The sequence below is a fragment of the Enhydra lutris genome, unplaced genomic scaffold (assembly GCF_002288905.1).
Source record: "Enhydra lutris kenyoni isolate GAN:26980312 unplaced genomic scaffold, ASM228890v2 scaffoldscaffold13, whole genome shotgun sequence".
Taxonomy (NCBI): domain Eukaryota; kingdom Metazoa; phylum Chordata; class Mammalia; order Carnivora; family Mustelidae; genus Enhydra; species Enhydra lutris.
In genome coordinates, this window is record NW_019154097.1 from 9,944,397 (window position 1) to 9,961,158 (window position 16,762).

The following is a 16,762-nucleotide window of genomic DNA, read 5'->3' on the forward strand; positions in this document are numbered from 1 at the left end:
CTGCAGATTGCCGGTGGTAGTACCTGAAATTCCTACCAGAGTCAGTGCATTGAGCGGAGGTGTGGTTTCAGGAGGATGATTAAAGTAGAAATGTCTCACCCAAGAGGAGCATCAAACTCCCATTTTCATAATCAGTGACATTGTCCATTGAAGTCTATCATAAGCTAACAGAGATGTTGCTCAGAGGGAAGGGTGGGGAGACAGGCAACAGGTAACTTGCAAATCTTGGAGAAATAGAGGAACAGCATCAAGAAGAAAGGGAGGTTGCTGGGTATGGAAGCACTTGCTTCATGCTTTCCCTCCTCTGTTTTATGGCACCAGCATCTGCTCAGTTACTTAAATCAAGATCCTAGAGGTCACCTCAAGCTATCTGAGAACTTCTTAGAAATGTACATTCTTAAGCTTCGTCCCATACCTACCAAATCAGAAAGTCTGGGAATGGAGCCTGATGATCTGTATTTCATAACTGGTCATCCAGATGATTCTGAATCACTCTGAAGGTTGGGAGCCCCACATGTAGGCCAGTGAAATATCTTGCCCTATCAGTGGTCCCCCTGTATCCTATCCTGCAACATGGCTCCGGGAGCCCCAGGTGCACAAAAATATCTTCCATTGACCATTTTGCAGATCTTTCTGGAGCCAAACTATGATCAAGTCATTTCCCTGCTTAAATTCTTTCAGAGCATTCCTGGTGTTTTGAACAGTGTGACGCCTATCTCTGGTTCCTGTTCATGAGCTCTTCCTTCTGTCTGCGGAACCCCATTGCCATCCTCTCACCCTTAAAGCTGACAATCCTACTCAGCCTCCAGAACACTGCTAACACATTACCTCTTTACCAAGCCAGATAGGTAGCTCCCAGGCCCCCACTGAGCCTGTGTCTTTTATAGGCACTTACTATATCCCTGTAATTATGCAAGTCTGTTACTCCTATTACTTTGTGATCCTTTGGAGAGCAGGGATTGTATCTTTTCACTTTTTATCAACAGCATATTGCAAAATGCCTGGCACATAGTAGGTTTTCAATAACTTTTTTTGATAAGTAAAGAACAATGATTAACGTTATTAAATCACAGATTTGCCTGAAATTGCTTCCATAAATGCTGGTTCTTAAATATTCATTTGCCTCCTGTTTAATTAACTTTATTACCACTCTTCAGCTTAGTTTTAGGAAATTAAAGTACATATGTTAGGCAATTTCTAAGACAAACTCAAAGAAGTCTGTCCTAACTTCATATAGGAGAGGTGGAGGTGGGGGGAGGGGTCTGTGTATCGTAAGAAGGGCAACTTACTTTTTTTAAGTATCTGGATGAATGTTTTTTATAAGAGGAAAAAACATACTACTTAAAGATCCTTTAAATGAGGAGGTTTCCTTTGAAAAAATTGAAGTAAGGTAGTAATCAAATGTATTAGAAATGTTATTGTAAAGAGCTTAACAGTCCTTTCGTTGTGCTTAAGAGCCACCAAAAATCATCAGAAAATGATAACTGTTTTACCTAACTGTTCTAACTAAGTTGAAATTGCATGATTTTCTCTTGCAGTTTATGTAATTATTCTAGAATCCATTACAAATAGTATTTCCCAATAAATATGATCAGCTTCTCACTGCAAAATGACCAGTGAATTAGCAAAATATTTTTAAACAAAGTAATGCTTTATGCTGTCAAGGGTGAGGAGAAGCTTGGGATTCAAATACATTTCTGGAAAGACTGTATCCATATACTCTTTCTGTGTGCAGTTTGACAGTGTATTTCAGTAGTCTTAAAAATAGCTATTCTGGGGGCGCCTGAGTGGCTCAGTGGGTTAAAGCCTCTGCCTTCGGCTCAGGTCATGATCCCAGGGTCCTGGGATTGAGCCCTGCATCGGAACCTGCTTCCTCCTCTCTCTCTGCCTGCCTCTCTGCCTACTTGTGATCTCTGTCTGTCAAATAAATAAATAAAATCTTAAAAAAAAAATAGCTATTCTGGGGTACCTGGGGGACCTGGGTGGCTCAGTGGGTTAAGCCCCTTCCTTCCACTCAGGTCATGGTCTCAGGGTCCTGGAAGCCTGCTTCCACCTCTCTCTCTCTGCCTGCCTCTCTGCCTACTTATGATCTCACTCTGTCAAATAAATAAATAAAATATTTTTTTTAAAAATAGCTATCCTTTTTAACCCAAAATTCCACTTCAAATAATTTATCCTAAGGAGATGGTCATTGATGTAAATTAATTTTTATGTACTAAAATTCTTTTCATAACATTAATGATAAATATCTAATGATACACTTTTTTCAAAATAATGCTAACACCGTAAGTTACAACCTCAGAAGATGTTATATTTAAGAATTTTTAATGAAAAAAAAAGAATTTTTAATGAAAGGGGAAATATTCATGATATAATGTTATTTGAAAAAGTCAAGACACTATGAATCTGTAATTATTTCAAAATAAGGATACATCATAGGGTTGTGTGTGTGTGTGTGTGTGTGTGTGTGTGTGTGTATCCCAACGAATAAAGATTGAAGGGAAATACACTCATAGTTAACCTATGTCATTTCTGAGTTGTAGGAGAATGGTTGAATAATTTTTACCTTTTGCTTTCTATTCTATAATTTCCAATTTTTGTCATGAATATCTATAATTTTAAAGTCAGAAAAAGAGTTAAACATTTTTTTAAAGGGGCAAAGGGAAGGAAAAATAGGGGCTAGGGAGAGGCTATTCAGAAGGTTGGGCAAGTCCTTTAACAAGACCTTCAGTGTGGGAAGCAGAGCTGAGAGTGGTAACTTGACTCTCAGTCTTCTCTAGTCTGGCTGGTGTGAACTTGAATAGTATCCCCTCAGCCCACCCCAGAGATCCAACGTAAATGTTCAGTGAGAAAATGGCAAAAATAGTGAAGTCAGATGGAAAATATTAAATGAAAAAAATAATAGCTGCGTTGACCTTGACAGAGAGGATGGAATTGCTGTGATTCACAGATCCAATAATAAATTGGTTTTCCTAAAGTGGTCGTTATAAGAAAGATGCCCAGCCTCCTGGATGGGAGGCTGATTAAACTCTGAACAGTTTAATTTCTCAAGTTGTTTCCATGATGTGGGTAGGGAGGAAAAGAATTGACTGAACTAACACATTTCACCAACATTTTATAAAAACAAATGCAGTCAAATTAGTAACACGGACTTGGGCTTCTACATCTCCTCAACATTTTCCTCTGCATTCCTTTCCCTTCTTATAACTTCTCTTTTGGTGTTGCACTAAATTGAACAGCAAAAACACATAGATCTAAGTTCTCAAAAGAGATAAACCCTTGCATTCTTTTTGCAGCAGCAGACAAAATAAGGAAGTCACATTTTCCAAAAAATTCATGAAGAGAAGTTTAGTTACATTTATTACTAATATACTTGAGTAAATGTAGCCTTGTAAACATCAATTATTAAATAGTAAATTTGTGGTTTAATATTAAAAAGTAATGAATAAAAAGCATTAGAATTTGATGAGGGTTTTGAGGTTTTTTGCCATATAGAAGGAAAACTAAATTAACTTTCCCTTCTTGAATAACTAATTTCTTTTGGGTTAAAGGGAAAAATTCATCCAAATACATCAGGATTAAACTATCTATTTGCAACTAGAATGGTCTGTCACCCAGAAGCTATTTATTACGGGTTTTCCATTTAGGATCACATAGTTGTTCCATTATTACTTATAATAAAAATTTAATTAAATACCAAGCAAGTCTTACACCATTTAGGTCAGATCTGAGGATTAGGTAGCACTGGACAGAATAGAAAGCACCATGGTAAACAGTTAATTCGTGTAACACTAATTAATTGCCATAAATTAAGTGTGATCTAAATGGAGCATAAATATTTTAAAAGCAGCTTCAAAGGTCATAGTGTTTTATGGTCATAAGAATCGGTACCCAGAGACAAGCTTAATGTCAGCCTTTTTTGAGAACTAGAAAATCCTTCTCAATTTTGAAAGTCACTTAAACATACTTTATCTAAAAAGAGACTTAACTGGATTCAGGAAGTCCATTTCTATGTACATTCAGTATTTATACTGATTATACAATTTATATATATTACATAATTTATATTTATAAATTGGAGGACTGATCATATTCATTCAACCTTCAGCAAATTATTTAGGTGGGCATCTACCATATGGTAAGCACTGATTAAGTTGCTGAGGACATATTAGTGAACCAAAGAGAGATTTATTTGTCCTCACTGAGTTTTTATTCCAGTAGGGGAAGCCAAGCATTAAACAAAATAAATAAGTAAATTATAGTGTTCATTCGAAGATAAGTGTCATGTGGAAAAATAACATAGAAAAAGGAAATGAAAAAAAAAAGAAAAAGGAAATGGGCAGTTTGTAGGGGCAGATATGCAATTTTAAGTGGGGAGGGAGAGGCTGTCCTACAAGGAGAATTGTCTAGACTTGGCAGTGACTTCCTAGCAGGACAGTGACCATTCCAGGAAAGTAGGTGCCCCTTGTACCAAGTGAAAAAAGTTAAGGTTCCGTTTTTTTCCTAAAAATACTTGCAGTGCCCAGGCACCCAACTTTCATCATCTGGACAGAAAAATGCCAAAGGCAAGCAAGGCATGAGCCTATAAGCCGATGGAGATATTTCTGGAACTCAGCGATAGAAACGAGTTGAAGCTCCAGGATATACATCAGGAGGAGAAAGCCAGGACAGATCTTCAGGAAAAAATGGAACCTCCATTTCTGGAACCTCTGTTTCTGGGCTTCATAAGCAACCAAGCCACCAGACTTTGAGACTGACATGTTTGGTACTTCCTTCTAGGGAGCAAAGATGCCTGGGACATTTGGAGGGGTGGGGGGATGCTGGAACTGGGAGCCCTGAATGACTAAAAGGCACAGCCAGACCTCTGCTTAGGTCTCCGGAAGTTGTGATGAGGCTGCCTATGGTTCAGAACAAATCTGTTCTTCTTTGAGTGTCATCCTCCATGAATGAGAACATTCCAGACCGGAACAAGTCTCCTGATCCAGAACTCTGTAGGTTACTCTCATTATCAAGAGGAGAGTTATTTAGTTATATGAGACTCTAGTCATCTTCCCTGAGGGCTGTCCCTGCACCAGTGTTTAAAAGACTGGACTCTAATAAAAGGAACAAGTAGATGGCCACTTTCTCAACACTTTGCAGAAGAGCCGACGCAAATTCATGGCACTTCAGGGAATGTCTTTGCTGTAAAGCAGTTTCCCAACCTCAGCATTACTGACTTGGTGGGCCAAATCATTCTTTTCCACATAGGGGTAGGGACTGTCCTATGTATTATAGGGTCCTCAGTAGCATCCCAGCCTCTGTACACCAGGTGTCATTGGTAGCACCCCTGTCCCATTAGTGACAATCAAAATTGTCTCTAAACACTGCAAAGTGTCCCCTGGGAACAAGATCACCCTCAGTTTTAAATATTTAAGAAAACAAGTAGACTTCACACTTTTGCTTAAAACATTATATGAATACTTTTGCTGTGAAGATATTACATCATCACAAAATTAGGCACAGTGAGATGCAAGAATACTGTCTGAATATTGGCAATGACTCCCAACAGTTGATAAAGGGTGCTTTCAAAAGTTTCATGTGAAAAATAAAATTTACACTATCTACAAATACCGAACCATTATATTGCACACCTAAAATATGTCAGTTATACCTCAATAAAGAAAGAAGTAGTGTTTTGGAAATAATTTAAATTATTACATTCGAACATAATAACTGTGACTAGAAAATGCATCAGGCAGAGACACTAGGTCAGTATCTGTCAGTCACTAACAGGACGTGGTGCTGATCGGTGCTAGCAATGGAGAGGATTCAGATTACCAGCTTTGCTTTAGAAATTTAGGAACATGATCAGAAAGGGCAGAACTCCAGGGCTGTTACTTGGAAGCCCTCCAGAATTTGATATGCCCGTTGTTAACATTCTTTGGTAGGTAAGGAATCTAAAATCTTCCCTTTCCACATTTAGTTTGTATCTAGGGCATGCTTCCCAGAATTATTTGCATCTACTTTCTCCATTTTATTGTACTATTCCACTGCCAGCGTGCCTGGGTGGCTCAGTCGGTTCAGCGTAGGACTCCTGATTTCAGCTCAGGTCATGATCTTGGAGTCCTGAAACCAAGTCCCATGTGGGGCTCTATGCTCAGCATGGAGTCTGCTTAAGATTCTCCTTTCCCTCTGCAACGGCTCCCCACACCCACCCCCCTCGCACATGCGCACTCTAAATCAATCATTCAATCCATAAACTCTTTTAAAAAGAAAAACATTTCACAGCCTCTGGCAAACTTTTAGTATCTTTGTCTCTGTCAACCAGGCTTTGGATCCACACTGTCTAGGGGAACTGAGGAGCAAACATATAAAGTCAGCAGGAGTAAGAGAGAAGTCAGACATTTGAAAGAGGAAAACCCCTGAGGAATTGTCTTCAGAAAGGAGGGCTAAAGAAGACATCCCTGTTGAGATGTCCATTGAAGAAACTGAACGTAAGAGTTCCTTAGGTGTTCCCCTTCCACTGTGGAATATGGCACTGGTGAACCCCGTATTCGTACTTGCTTGTGTGGAATACCCATTTTCCCACGAAAACAAAGGCTAGGAACTGATGTATTCCCTGTTTCTTGACCATCATAGTAGGAAAGCTAAGGCAAAAGATTCACAAAGCTGGTTAAATTTTGAACACAAGAAAATGTTCAAGCCTTCTCAATGTCACACAGCACATAGTTCTTCAGTCCTCTCTTTCAGTGCCCTGTTTTGCTCAACATAGACAAAAGAGCAGCCCTCTTTTAGAAATGTTTGATAAGAAGCTGAGAACGTGTGTTGAGGGAGAAATGGGATTCCCTCCCCCTCTTCAGAGATACTGTTACCAACCTAACCCAGATAAGTCGTTTTGTGTCTTTTTCAATATCCTTTTCTTTTTGAAAGTTCTAGATGTTAGTTTTTCCATATGAAAATAGTCAGGAGTCATGATTTCATGTACCCCTGTGTTCATATTTAAACTGACAACCATTGCAAGTTCTCTGGATCAGAAATGGAGACATTTCTCTCGAAGATGTCTAAGTATAAAATTGTCCCCAAGCTGATCGTGATTTCCAGATTCCCTGTGCTTCACAGCTCTCCTCGGTAGGAAGTCTCTCCTGTTGGGTACAGCAGGGATCCCCAGATTCCAATTTAAGGTTCTTTTTTTCACTCTTGCTGCACTGAAAATGGAGACGCCCTTAATTTCCAAATGATGATTTACAAGTTTTCCTGACTCATGAGACACTTAGAAAGTCCCAGTTTCCAATTATCCTCTTTATTCCCTAAGTGCCTATGCTGAATTTTGGGGAAGTTTATAAAAAAGAGACACAGTCCCTACAATTTACATGCTAAATGGTTAGACGTCAACCCTGTGTTCAATAGAATCGGGGATGTGAGACACTCACATGAGCTAGAAAGTCTGGACACGTTCCTTTGCTTTTTCATCCTCTTCTGTTCTTATTCTGATGTTTCTTTAGCAGTCCATTAATTGATTCACAAATAAATATTAAATGTTTACCGTCACATTTGATACTGGGTGCTTAGGACTCAATGTTAAAATAGACGTTCTCAGTGCTCTTAGAGGGCTTGTATATTCTGTAATTCCAATGGGAGGGTTGGCCATCACTAGAAAATCACACACATGTAAAATTCTCACTGGGACAACAGGTAGGAAAAAGTAAAACAGTATCATACTAGTCTAATATAGGAATTTTTTTCCAAAACCCCATGTGATACATGATTGTTTCTTCCACCCTATCCACTCAGGCGAGGCAAACCCACCCATAGTATTGATCAGCAGACAGAAGTGTGCCTTGCTCTTGGCCTGCTCTTCAGAGCTACAGCTGGAGAGCAGGCTGGTGTGCACAGCGCGAGCCGGTCCCCAGTCAGCAGGCTTCCTGCCGGAGCTCCTCCACTCCTTGTACCCCCATTGCCTTAAAGAAGAAGAGCACACACAGCTGCAGGGCCCAGCAGGCGCTTGTCTCTAGAGCCTGTGGGTCTGTTCCCAGAAGAGGCCGCTGCCTGTGCCTCTGCCGCCTCCCACCTAGTTCTTGCCCAGCAGTGTGTCTCTGAAAACGCTGAGAAGACTGAAGAAGGTGAGAAGACAGTTCCAGGCAAATTCAAAGAGCAGAACTCATCCAGTAGGGTGACCATGGCCATATTTTCTGAGGAATCTCAATCCCGAACCTCTGAGTCAGGGGCCAGATGGTAGGAGAGAAATGAAATCTTGCCCTTGATTTTCTCCCCTCATCTCTGTCTTCTAAGAAGTTTGAATTTTCCTGAAGTAAAAGTCTGTGTTTGTGTGTGTGTGTGTGTGTGTGTGTGTGTGTGTGTGTGAGAGAGAGAGAGAGAGAGAGAGAGAGAACGCACTCCATGTCTCTTACTGATAATGGAAACCCCTTCCTGACTCTCCCTTCAGGTTGGCTCTGGGAGTTTCCCTCTTTTTTCACAGGCATCATGTATGCTTCAGTGGATCATTGAGAGCTGCTCTACCAGGGGCAATCAAGCAAGGTGCCATTTTAAACTGGAAATTACACATTTATAATTTAATATAGAATAGTTGGCCTTCAATTTAGAGGTTTCCCTTCAGGTCACAGGACCTTTGTGGCTAAAAGGAATTTAGTCCTTCCCTCACCTCACCAATGCCCCCTCCCCCCATTACCACCCTACTCTCTGGGGGTAGGCTTCCTAATGAGAGTCACCTGTGTGGAAAGCAGTAACATCCTCCTTGGCACCAGGAAGTCTGGTTATGTACTTTGACCAGTTTTTTTTTTTGGAAGGCCTAAAGGTATTCTGCTCTGAGTCCTAGTATCTTTTTCTAGCATGCCAGTTATGCGTGGCTTTGCTAGTTCTCCTTATGCACATTTCCTGGTTATGTCACTGCTCCTGCTACGTTCACATTTGAGTAAAAGGGTAGTTTCCTGCACCGATTCCATAGCACGGACCAGATCTCGGAGTTTCACCTCCACGCCCTAAATTGTTAGCGATCAAAGATCCTAACTTGTCCTGAGACAGACTGAGATCAGATGAACCCATATGGAATCCTGAGGGTAAAAAATAAGGACTTTTTAATACTTTTGTCTTCCTTTCTCTTCATCCTTTCTCCTTCTTCGTGCCTGACAGGTGTCCTATTTAGGCCACAAAGAAGAAGCATGCTCAGGTTCCCTTGGCTGATCTGTGTCATCCTGACAAGGACAATAGACATCATCAATTTCTTTGTCCTAATTCCAGGCCCTTCTAGCCTCCTGTCCTCTCAGCATTCTAACGCCCATCATCCCTTAGAGTGGAGCAGTTTACAAGTGCTTACCCCACACCACACCAGGATGTCTGAGCCTTGTGAGGTGTCCCTTGAGCTCTACCAGTTTGCCCCTCCCTCTGCCCTTGCTAATAGAGGCACACCATTCTGATACCATGCTGGGTATGAAGCTTCTCCAAAAAGTTGCAGTGCTCCTGAGCTCTACCCTGAGATGGGATGGAACGTGCTTCCACTAGATTTCCAAAAGTCATCCTGGAGGTTTCTGTTGCCCTGCCCGTGGGTTTGACAGCCAGTGTGAGGCAGAGTGTATGGGAACGCCTCTTCACGCCCTCAGCCAGGGTTCCGACTCCTCCTTGTGTGTCCTCCCCAGCCACATCCTCCCCTATGTTACGTTTGATTTTAGAAACTCAGTGGTCAGACCATGGCTCTTAGTCTTCCGATCCAAGCCTTTTTGGAATTCCAAACAAAGCAACGATATCGACATGCGTCTCAGGCACGGAGCTCTGGCAAATCAAAAGCGCCTTACTTTTAGACTATTTTGTTGGCGGTTAATCCATTCATAAATGTGATCAGCTCCCCCCAAGCAAGGAGTACTATTGGGAGCGGATTCAGAAGATAAATAGAACCCACCAGGGGGCGTTAGAGGAATGAAAAACCGTACCTGTTAAAATTTCAAAAATAGGACCTTACTGAAAGAATCTTTGATCCCAAGGTAGGTTCTATAGACATGTTAAAAACATCTCCTTCAAATCATATGTGGCAATACAGGACACCATAAACGGTGTTCCACCTGACCCTAAGGACAAAAGTAGCCATTGTGAGCTTCTGAGGCTGGGAAAAGACACACAAGGAGCTCAGGGTTCAGAGCGATAGCTGGAGTGTCTCACAAAAGCCCTGTAGGATCCGACATTCTCTGTGATTCGCTGCTGTGGGGTCCACCGCCCTTTGTTGTCGCCGCCCATGTCAGGCAGGTGGATTCCCCGGGGCTGCCACAGGGCCCTTCTGAAGCTAGATCAAATGCACCAGAATGAACTGTTTGGAAAGCAGATGCTTGTTAAGCCATCAGGAAAAGCAGAGGTGATCCTAAGGAAGCAGAGAGGAAGAGGGGAAGGCCCACTCTCTGCAAAAATATCCCGGAACAATAAAGAGCAGAGCTGCCCACGGCAGCACCGCCATGAGACACCTCAGACACCAAGCCGAGGAGCCTGGAAATCCCATCTCAGAAAGATCAAACCTGCCCCGATGGGAAGCGCTTCTGACAAATAAAATGCCAGAGGAAAGTGCTGCCACTTTCCCTTTTTCAAATCATAAATTACCCTAGTTTCCTGGAAAAGTATGCTGAGACAGACTTATTGCCCCCTTGAAAAAGCCAGGGAGACCTGGTCTTTAAGAATCTCGCTTGAAGGTGTTAAAAAAAAATGTCTAACCATTCAGACTTCCAGAACCTGGAGGTGAAAATTGCCATGAATGATCAATGATTGCCTACTCTCAGAGGTCAGACCATCTGAGAGTGAGCCAGCCAAAGCTATTAAAAGAGCCAGTTCTCATTGTGATAAAGCACATCCTGGCAGAGCCACAAAAAGGAAAATGACAGCAATCAATACAGATCAAAATGAAAACCGGATGAAGGTTTCAGCCAAACTTGCCTTCATTTCTGCTATAATGGATTAACTTTTGGGTGCTGATATCAGCACAATTTGCAGATCTAGGACATTGTATGGGAATCCGAGTTGGGTAGACATTTAACTGAAACTATAGCAGATCCTTGACATTTACAAGGGTTAACACTGCCTCTCTCTCACACTTGCCAACTTCTCCCATAATTGAGCCGCATTTCAGAAATCTTTATCCCTTCCAACAACTTGTACGTAGCTCGGCGCTGCAGCACCTCTTGGTGTATTGAACAGACAATAGTCCATTGAGAAGCTATCGCCGTACTGTATAGGCTTTGAAAGAGTTCACAGGGAAGCTTCCCGTAAGGAATTCTGCTTTATCATGTTCAATCTTATTGGGACTAATCCTGTAGAATTTGCCAGAGGACAGATAAAATCCAGAAAAGATAGGAAAGATAGCCTACCCACAGGATTCTCGGCCAAACAGCAAAGTCATTGTGGCCGGAAGAACCATACCCTCCTCTCCCCAAATGGCTGTATCCTGATCCCTAGAAACTGTGTAGATTTGATACCTTATATGACAAGAAGGAATTTACGGGTGTGACTAATTCAGGATCTCGAGATGAGATTATCCTGAATTAGTCGGGTGGACCCGATGTAATCTAAGCGTCCTTATAAGAGGGAGGCAGGAGAATCTGAGTCAAAGGAGGAAGTATGGCAATAGAAGCAGGGGTCATGATGGTATGATTGCTGGAAGGGGTCAAAGACAAAGAATGAAGGCAGCTTAGATGCTAGAAAAGGCAAAGTATGAATTCTACCCTCGAGCTTCCGGGAAGAACACAGCTGCTAACACTTTGATTTTAGCCTAGTGAAACCTGTTTTGGACTTCAGACCTCTAGAACTGTAAGAGGGTCCACCTGTGTTGTTCTCAGCAGCTCAGTTTGTGGAAGGCTGTTACAGCAGCAGTCAGGAACGCTCCGTCTTTAACACTCGTCCCTTCTCATTTTCTCTGCCCAACATCAATGAAACATCCAGTTCAATCGAGGTTTCCGGAATGACCTTCTTTCTCTCTTTTAGGGTTAACTCCCGCACAACCCCATTCACTCTCAGCTGCCGTTGATTTCATAGATACCCCTTCGGAGTACTTTCATTTCCAAACAGGACCAGGGAGAATATGTTTTCTATGGGAGAAAAAGGGAATGAACTGCTGTTGAGTAGCTATTGAAACTAGGCACCGTGGTGGGTATTTTGGACCTATCCCATGTCACCTTTCCAACTTCTTTGTGAGGCATCATCGCCCCCAACCATGTTGTGAGTGAGGGTCCCAAGGTTCAGAGAAGGCGAATAGCTTACACACAGTGAGTGAATCAGCAAAGCTGGGGCTCGAGGGAGGCAGATCAGTCGGACTCCAAAATTCTAGTTCTTTCCATTTGAACGTGTTGCTCCCACCTTACTTACACAAAACAATAACATGCGAACAGCAGAAGGTCTGCGTCAGTTTAGAGGACATAATGGTTGGGGAAGCAGGCACCAATCCCTGCAAAGACAAAAGTCAGGGGACCATCTGACTCCAGTGAGGTCCTCTTTGGCAGGTTGTTGTGGACAACTTCTCTTCTCTCGGGTACAAAACTGTATCGACGTCATCATTCCTGATCATTTCCACTCTCCTTGCAGGGGTATTTGCCTTCGGACTTTTTGCTACTGACATTTTTGTAAACGCCGGGCAGGTGGTCACGGGGCACCTGACGCCGTACTTCCTGACAGTGTGCAAGCCGAACTACACCAGTGCAGACTGCCGGGCACACCACCAGTTCATCAACAATGGGAACATTTGCACTGGGGACATGGAAGTGATAGAAAAGGCTCGGAGATCCTTTCCCTCCAAACACGCTGCTCTGAGCATTTACTCCGCCTTATATGCCACGGTGAGTACTGAAGTCCTGTTGTCAATCCCAAGACCAAGACGAGTGTTTGGCTGGAACGGGAGTCTCTCTCCCCTCCTCACCTTCTTTCTCTTATCGCTGTCACTTAGAGTGTTACAGGAAACACGTGACAGCATGTTTCTCTTGTACGGCATCACACTGTTGCCCCTACCCCCCTCCCCAACATCCCAGGGTAATGTACTGACCTGCCAGAGGCTATTAATTTGGCAGGGTTGATTATCTCTTAGTCAGGTCTTCCCATTTTACAGATGCAGAAACTGAGGCCCAGAAAATAGCTGAGAGCCCCCAGGTTGGAGCTGGTACCTATGCTCCTGGCACCATGTCCAGGATTCTTCCACTTGCCCACAACAACACTCTTTGCCAAAGTTTTCATCGGTCCCAGAACAGCACACATTTCTTATACCTGCCTACAAATTTGCAGGTGTGGGCCTTCAAGCACATGGCTGCCTGGGGAGTACAGCAGACCTGGGAGAAAAACACAGTTTCCCTCTGCTCCTCCTGACACTCTTCCTCTTTATTTAGCCAGAAGAGTTGGACAATACTACATGAGCCCCAACACCCAAAAGTTCACTTCTCGCTGCTCCGCAAATCATACAGGGTTTGACTGCCCCCGCTAAGGTGTAATGTTCTCTTTACATTTTTTGCTTTCATTACAGAAAAAAACCTGAAATGTGTCTCATGCCTTAAAATACAAGAAGAAACAATGGTGTCCCTTTTATTTTCCTACTCTTTCATTGTGTCCATTTTGGGTTGACTTCATCTTCCCTTTCTCTGGCCTATGCTTCCTTAGAACCAGGAGTATGGAAGGAAGTAAAGAAGGGATCAACTCAAAAGCTGGGTATCCCATGCCTTTACCTGTGGAAGAGCAACTATTGGTCAAAAACACACCTTTTCCTTACTTGAACTTAGTTCCAGGTATGACTAGTCTAGTGATTCTCAATGAAAGGGAGGGGAAGGAGAGGGCAGAGGAAAGACCCCCTTAAAATAATCCATTCTTCCCAGAGGTTCTGAGCAAGACTCACCCTACCCCCAGGGGAGCAGGTTCCCACAGTTTCCAGGGAGAGTAACTGTACTCTCTGCTGAGAGCTTGCCTCTGATGGGAGAGTGTCTCTGACATCCCTGGAGACAAATTCAGGGTGGAGAGAAGATGACTGACTACATGTCCGGACTATATAGCATAGTTTAAAATAAATTGCTGAATATTCTCTTTAAAACAATGGTTCCTTTGTGTCGAGCTCACAGGATCACATCTGTAGGATGAATTACCCAAAATTAGCTTTCCTAGTTATTCCTTTTAGGTAGGATGAATTACCCAAAATTAGCTTTCCTAGTTATTCCTTTTAATGAGTATGTGATAAAAATTATTTCAGCTGCCGCTCATTAAGGAAACATGCATGTAGATAATAGAGAACCCTCAACTTACAAAACAGATCAGTTGTAGCTTGGTAAGCCTTCTTTGCTTTATGATAGATCGATCGATTGATCAATCGATTGGCAGGCCACATATTTTTTAAACAAAAAATATCCTCTCAGGCAGTCAGCATATTTTTCCACTTTCAAAATATCCATTTGTTCTGAATTATCTAGAACCAAATTTCATATGAAGCAATGTACTCTTGAACCCTTTTCTGTATATTGATCCAACTCAAGTCATTGCTGTGTGAAATTTGTGTAACACCACTATAAAAATTAATCTGTTACTCATAATAACTGATTATCTCATCAGATGAGATATAAATTTCTTCTGAGTAAAAAGAATTCTGTTCACTCAGAAGAGATGCTGCTGTAGCACTTGTTTTCGAGGATTCGGATATAATCCAATCCAAATCATGGCCACAGATGGACTATAATCAGATAAACCCTGATACAAGATTCCAACTGTGTGAACTCTTTTTGAGCCCCTACTATGTGTGAAGGGCTTTCAGAAATTACTCAACAAGGATGTCCTAAGTACTGGTTAATACTGTGAAGAATACTAACCATAAGCCCATGCTCTTGATAGTTTGTAATCTTATGGGAAGGATTTATAAAGGGTATACCTAAAAAAAAAAAAAAAAAAAAAAAAAAACCACAAAAATATTAAATACTCAAGTTAAACATACCTGGTATGGGTGTTAAGTAACGTTTCCTATACAGGGTCAGAATGGTGTCGTGATGTGTTCTCATTTATGTAGCTGATCGGACCACGGTTTTCCATAGCACATCTGTCACCAGTAATAGAGGATCCTGTCTGCCTGTATTCACACCACTGTTGTGAACGGTGAATTTAGGAAATTAAGTTTCCATGGTCATATTGTAGAACGCATCTATTTGAACTTGTCTGTGCTCAGGGCATAAAAATACACTAGAGACCATGAGTATTAGCGAACTATTTCTCAGAATTGCAAACTCACTTGTCAAATTTTTAAAGAAATTATGGGATGGATCAGTAATGCCCTCTAGTGGCTTCTTGTAACCATTACCAAAGGTGATTAATGACTTCTGTGGAAGAGGCTCTAGCCCACAAGACACACATTTAAGAACCGAGCCTCTGAAACTTGAAGAGTCTTGCCCAACTCCCCACAATGAACAAGAACAGCCTACATCTCAGGTATCATAAATTGCATCATCCTTTCCTCAGGCCAGATCTTCCCAACCTTTCGGATGTTGTGAAACCCATAGAAAGGCTCAGTATTTTAAAGCACGCCAGAGTAAATGGACAGAGCCCATCACAGCTGTTCCAAGGACTGTGAGAATCCATTTCCCAGCACAGCTAAAACCTTTGTGTGACGCACTCATCTGAAAGTTCTATTTCCGTCAATCTACTAACCAGTCAATGCTTTCATATTTCTTGCCTACGAGTGCGAAGAATCAGCTAGAACTGTGGGGGACAACAAAAGGGAAATGTATGGCCACTCGCCTACCTGGTCTTCTCTTCCATAAAATTCATTCTCACAGAAGGTTAATTTGGTCTCTGAGATTCGATATGGGTTTCCCAATACCCCCCAAGTGAATCTTGAATTTGTTGCATAAAAGATGCCTGTTCTGAAACTGATCTTTATTCTGCCCCGGGTCCCTGCATCGCTATTTCTGTTTATGGGCCCCTAGAACACAGAGCAACACGACGCATGTGTGGCTGTGTGTGGTTCTTGCTGCACTGGTTTCCGACCCAGATTCTAACCTAAGCGACTTGGGAGGATGTTCAAGTGGTCAGTGTGCCCGCCTTGGCACGGCCCTGTTCGCCTCCGTTTGCACGTACCGGTGCGCGTGTGTGTGAACGCGTGTGTGGGTTTGCGCCCCGCGCAGGCAGCCTCGCACTCACGGGTCTCCGTCCTGTTCCAGATGTACATCACAAGCACAATCAAGACAAAGAGCAGTCGTCTGGCCAAACCCGTGCTGTGCCTGGGGACCCTCTGCTCCGCCTTCCTGACAGGCCTCAATCGGGTCTCCGAGTACCGGAACCACGGCTCCGACGTGATTGCCGGCTTCATCCTGGGCACCGCTGTAGCCCTGTTTCTGGTGGGTCGGTTTCCCTCCTTCTGTTTCCCCTGAAAGTCTGTCCAGGGTCACGGCGAGTCAGATTAGCCAGACCGCCGAGCAAGTCCATGTTCCTCCTGCCCCAGCCTCGTAAATTGCCATTTTTCCCCCCCTAAGGATTATGCATCCTATTGCCACAAAAAGGACTTCTAAAGTACATTTTCTTCCAGGAATCTGATTGCATATTCCCCATGGTGGTCAGGAAGAGGAATGCCTGGGGCCAATGGCTTGTCCCACTTCCTCCAACCCCTCCTGGGCTAAGGAGTGAGGCCTGGCAGACTAGTAATTTGGTGTACCTTAAAGCAGTGTTCTTATTTTTTTTTTTTTAAGATTTTATTTATTTATGACACAGAGAGAGAGATAGCAAGAGAGGGAGCGCAAACAGGGGGAGTGGGAGAGGGAACAGCAGGCTTCCCCGTGGAGCAGGGAGC

General features: G+C 42.7%; 1 protein-coding gene across 1 annotated transcript in view; it reads left to right on the forward strand.

The window, feature by feature from the left end:
- LOC111146296 (phospholipid phosphatase related 1) overlaps positions 1–16,762 on the forward strand; it is a 109,922-nt gene that overhangs the window by 83,432 nt on the left and 9,728 nt on the right. Inside the window, exons 4-5 of the mRNA XM_022501787.1 lie at positions 12,547–12,797; positions 16,137–16,313. Coding sequence (XP_022357495.1) covers positions 12,547–12,797; positions 16,137–16,313 — 428 coding nt within the window. The remainder of the gene's footprint in view (positions 1–12,546; positions 12,798–16,136; positions 16,314–16,762) is intronic.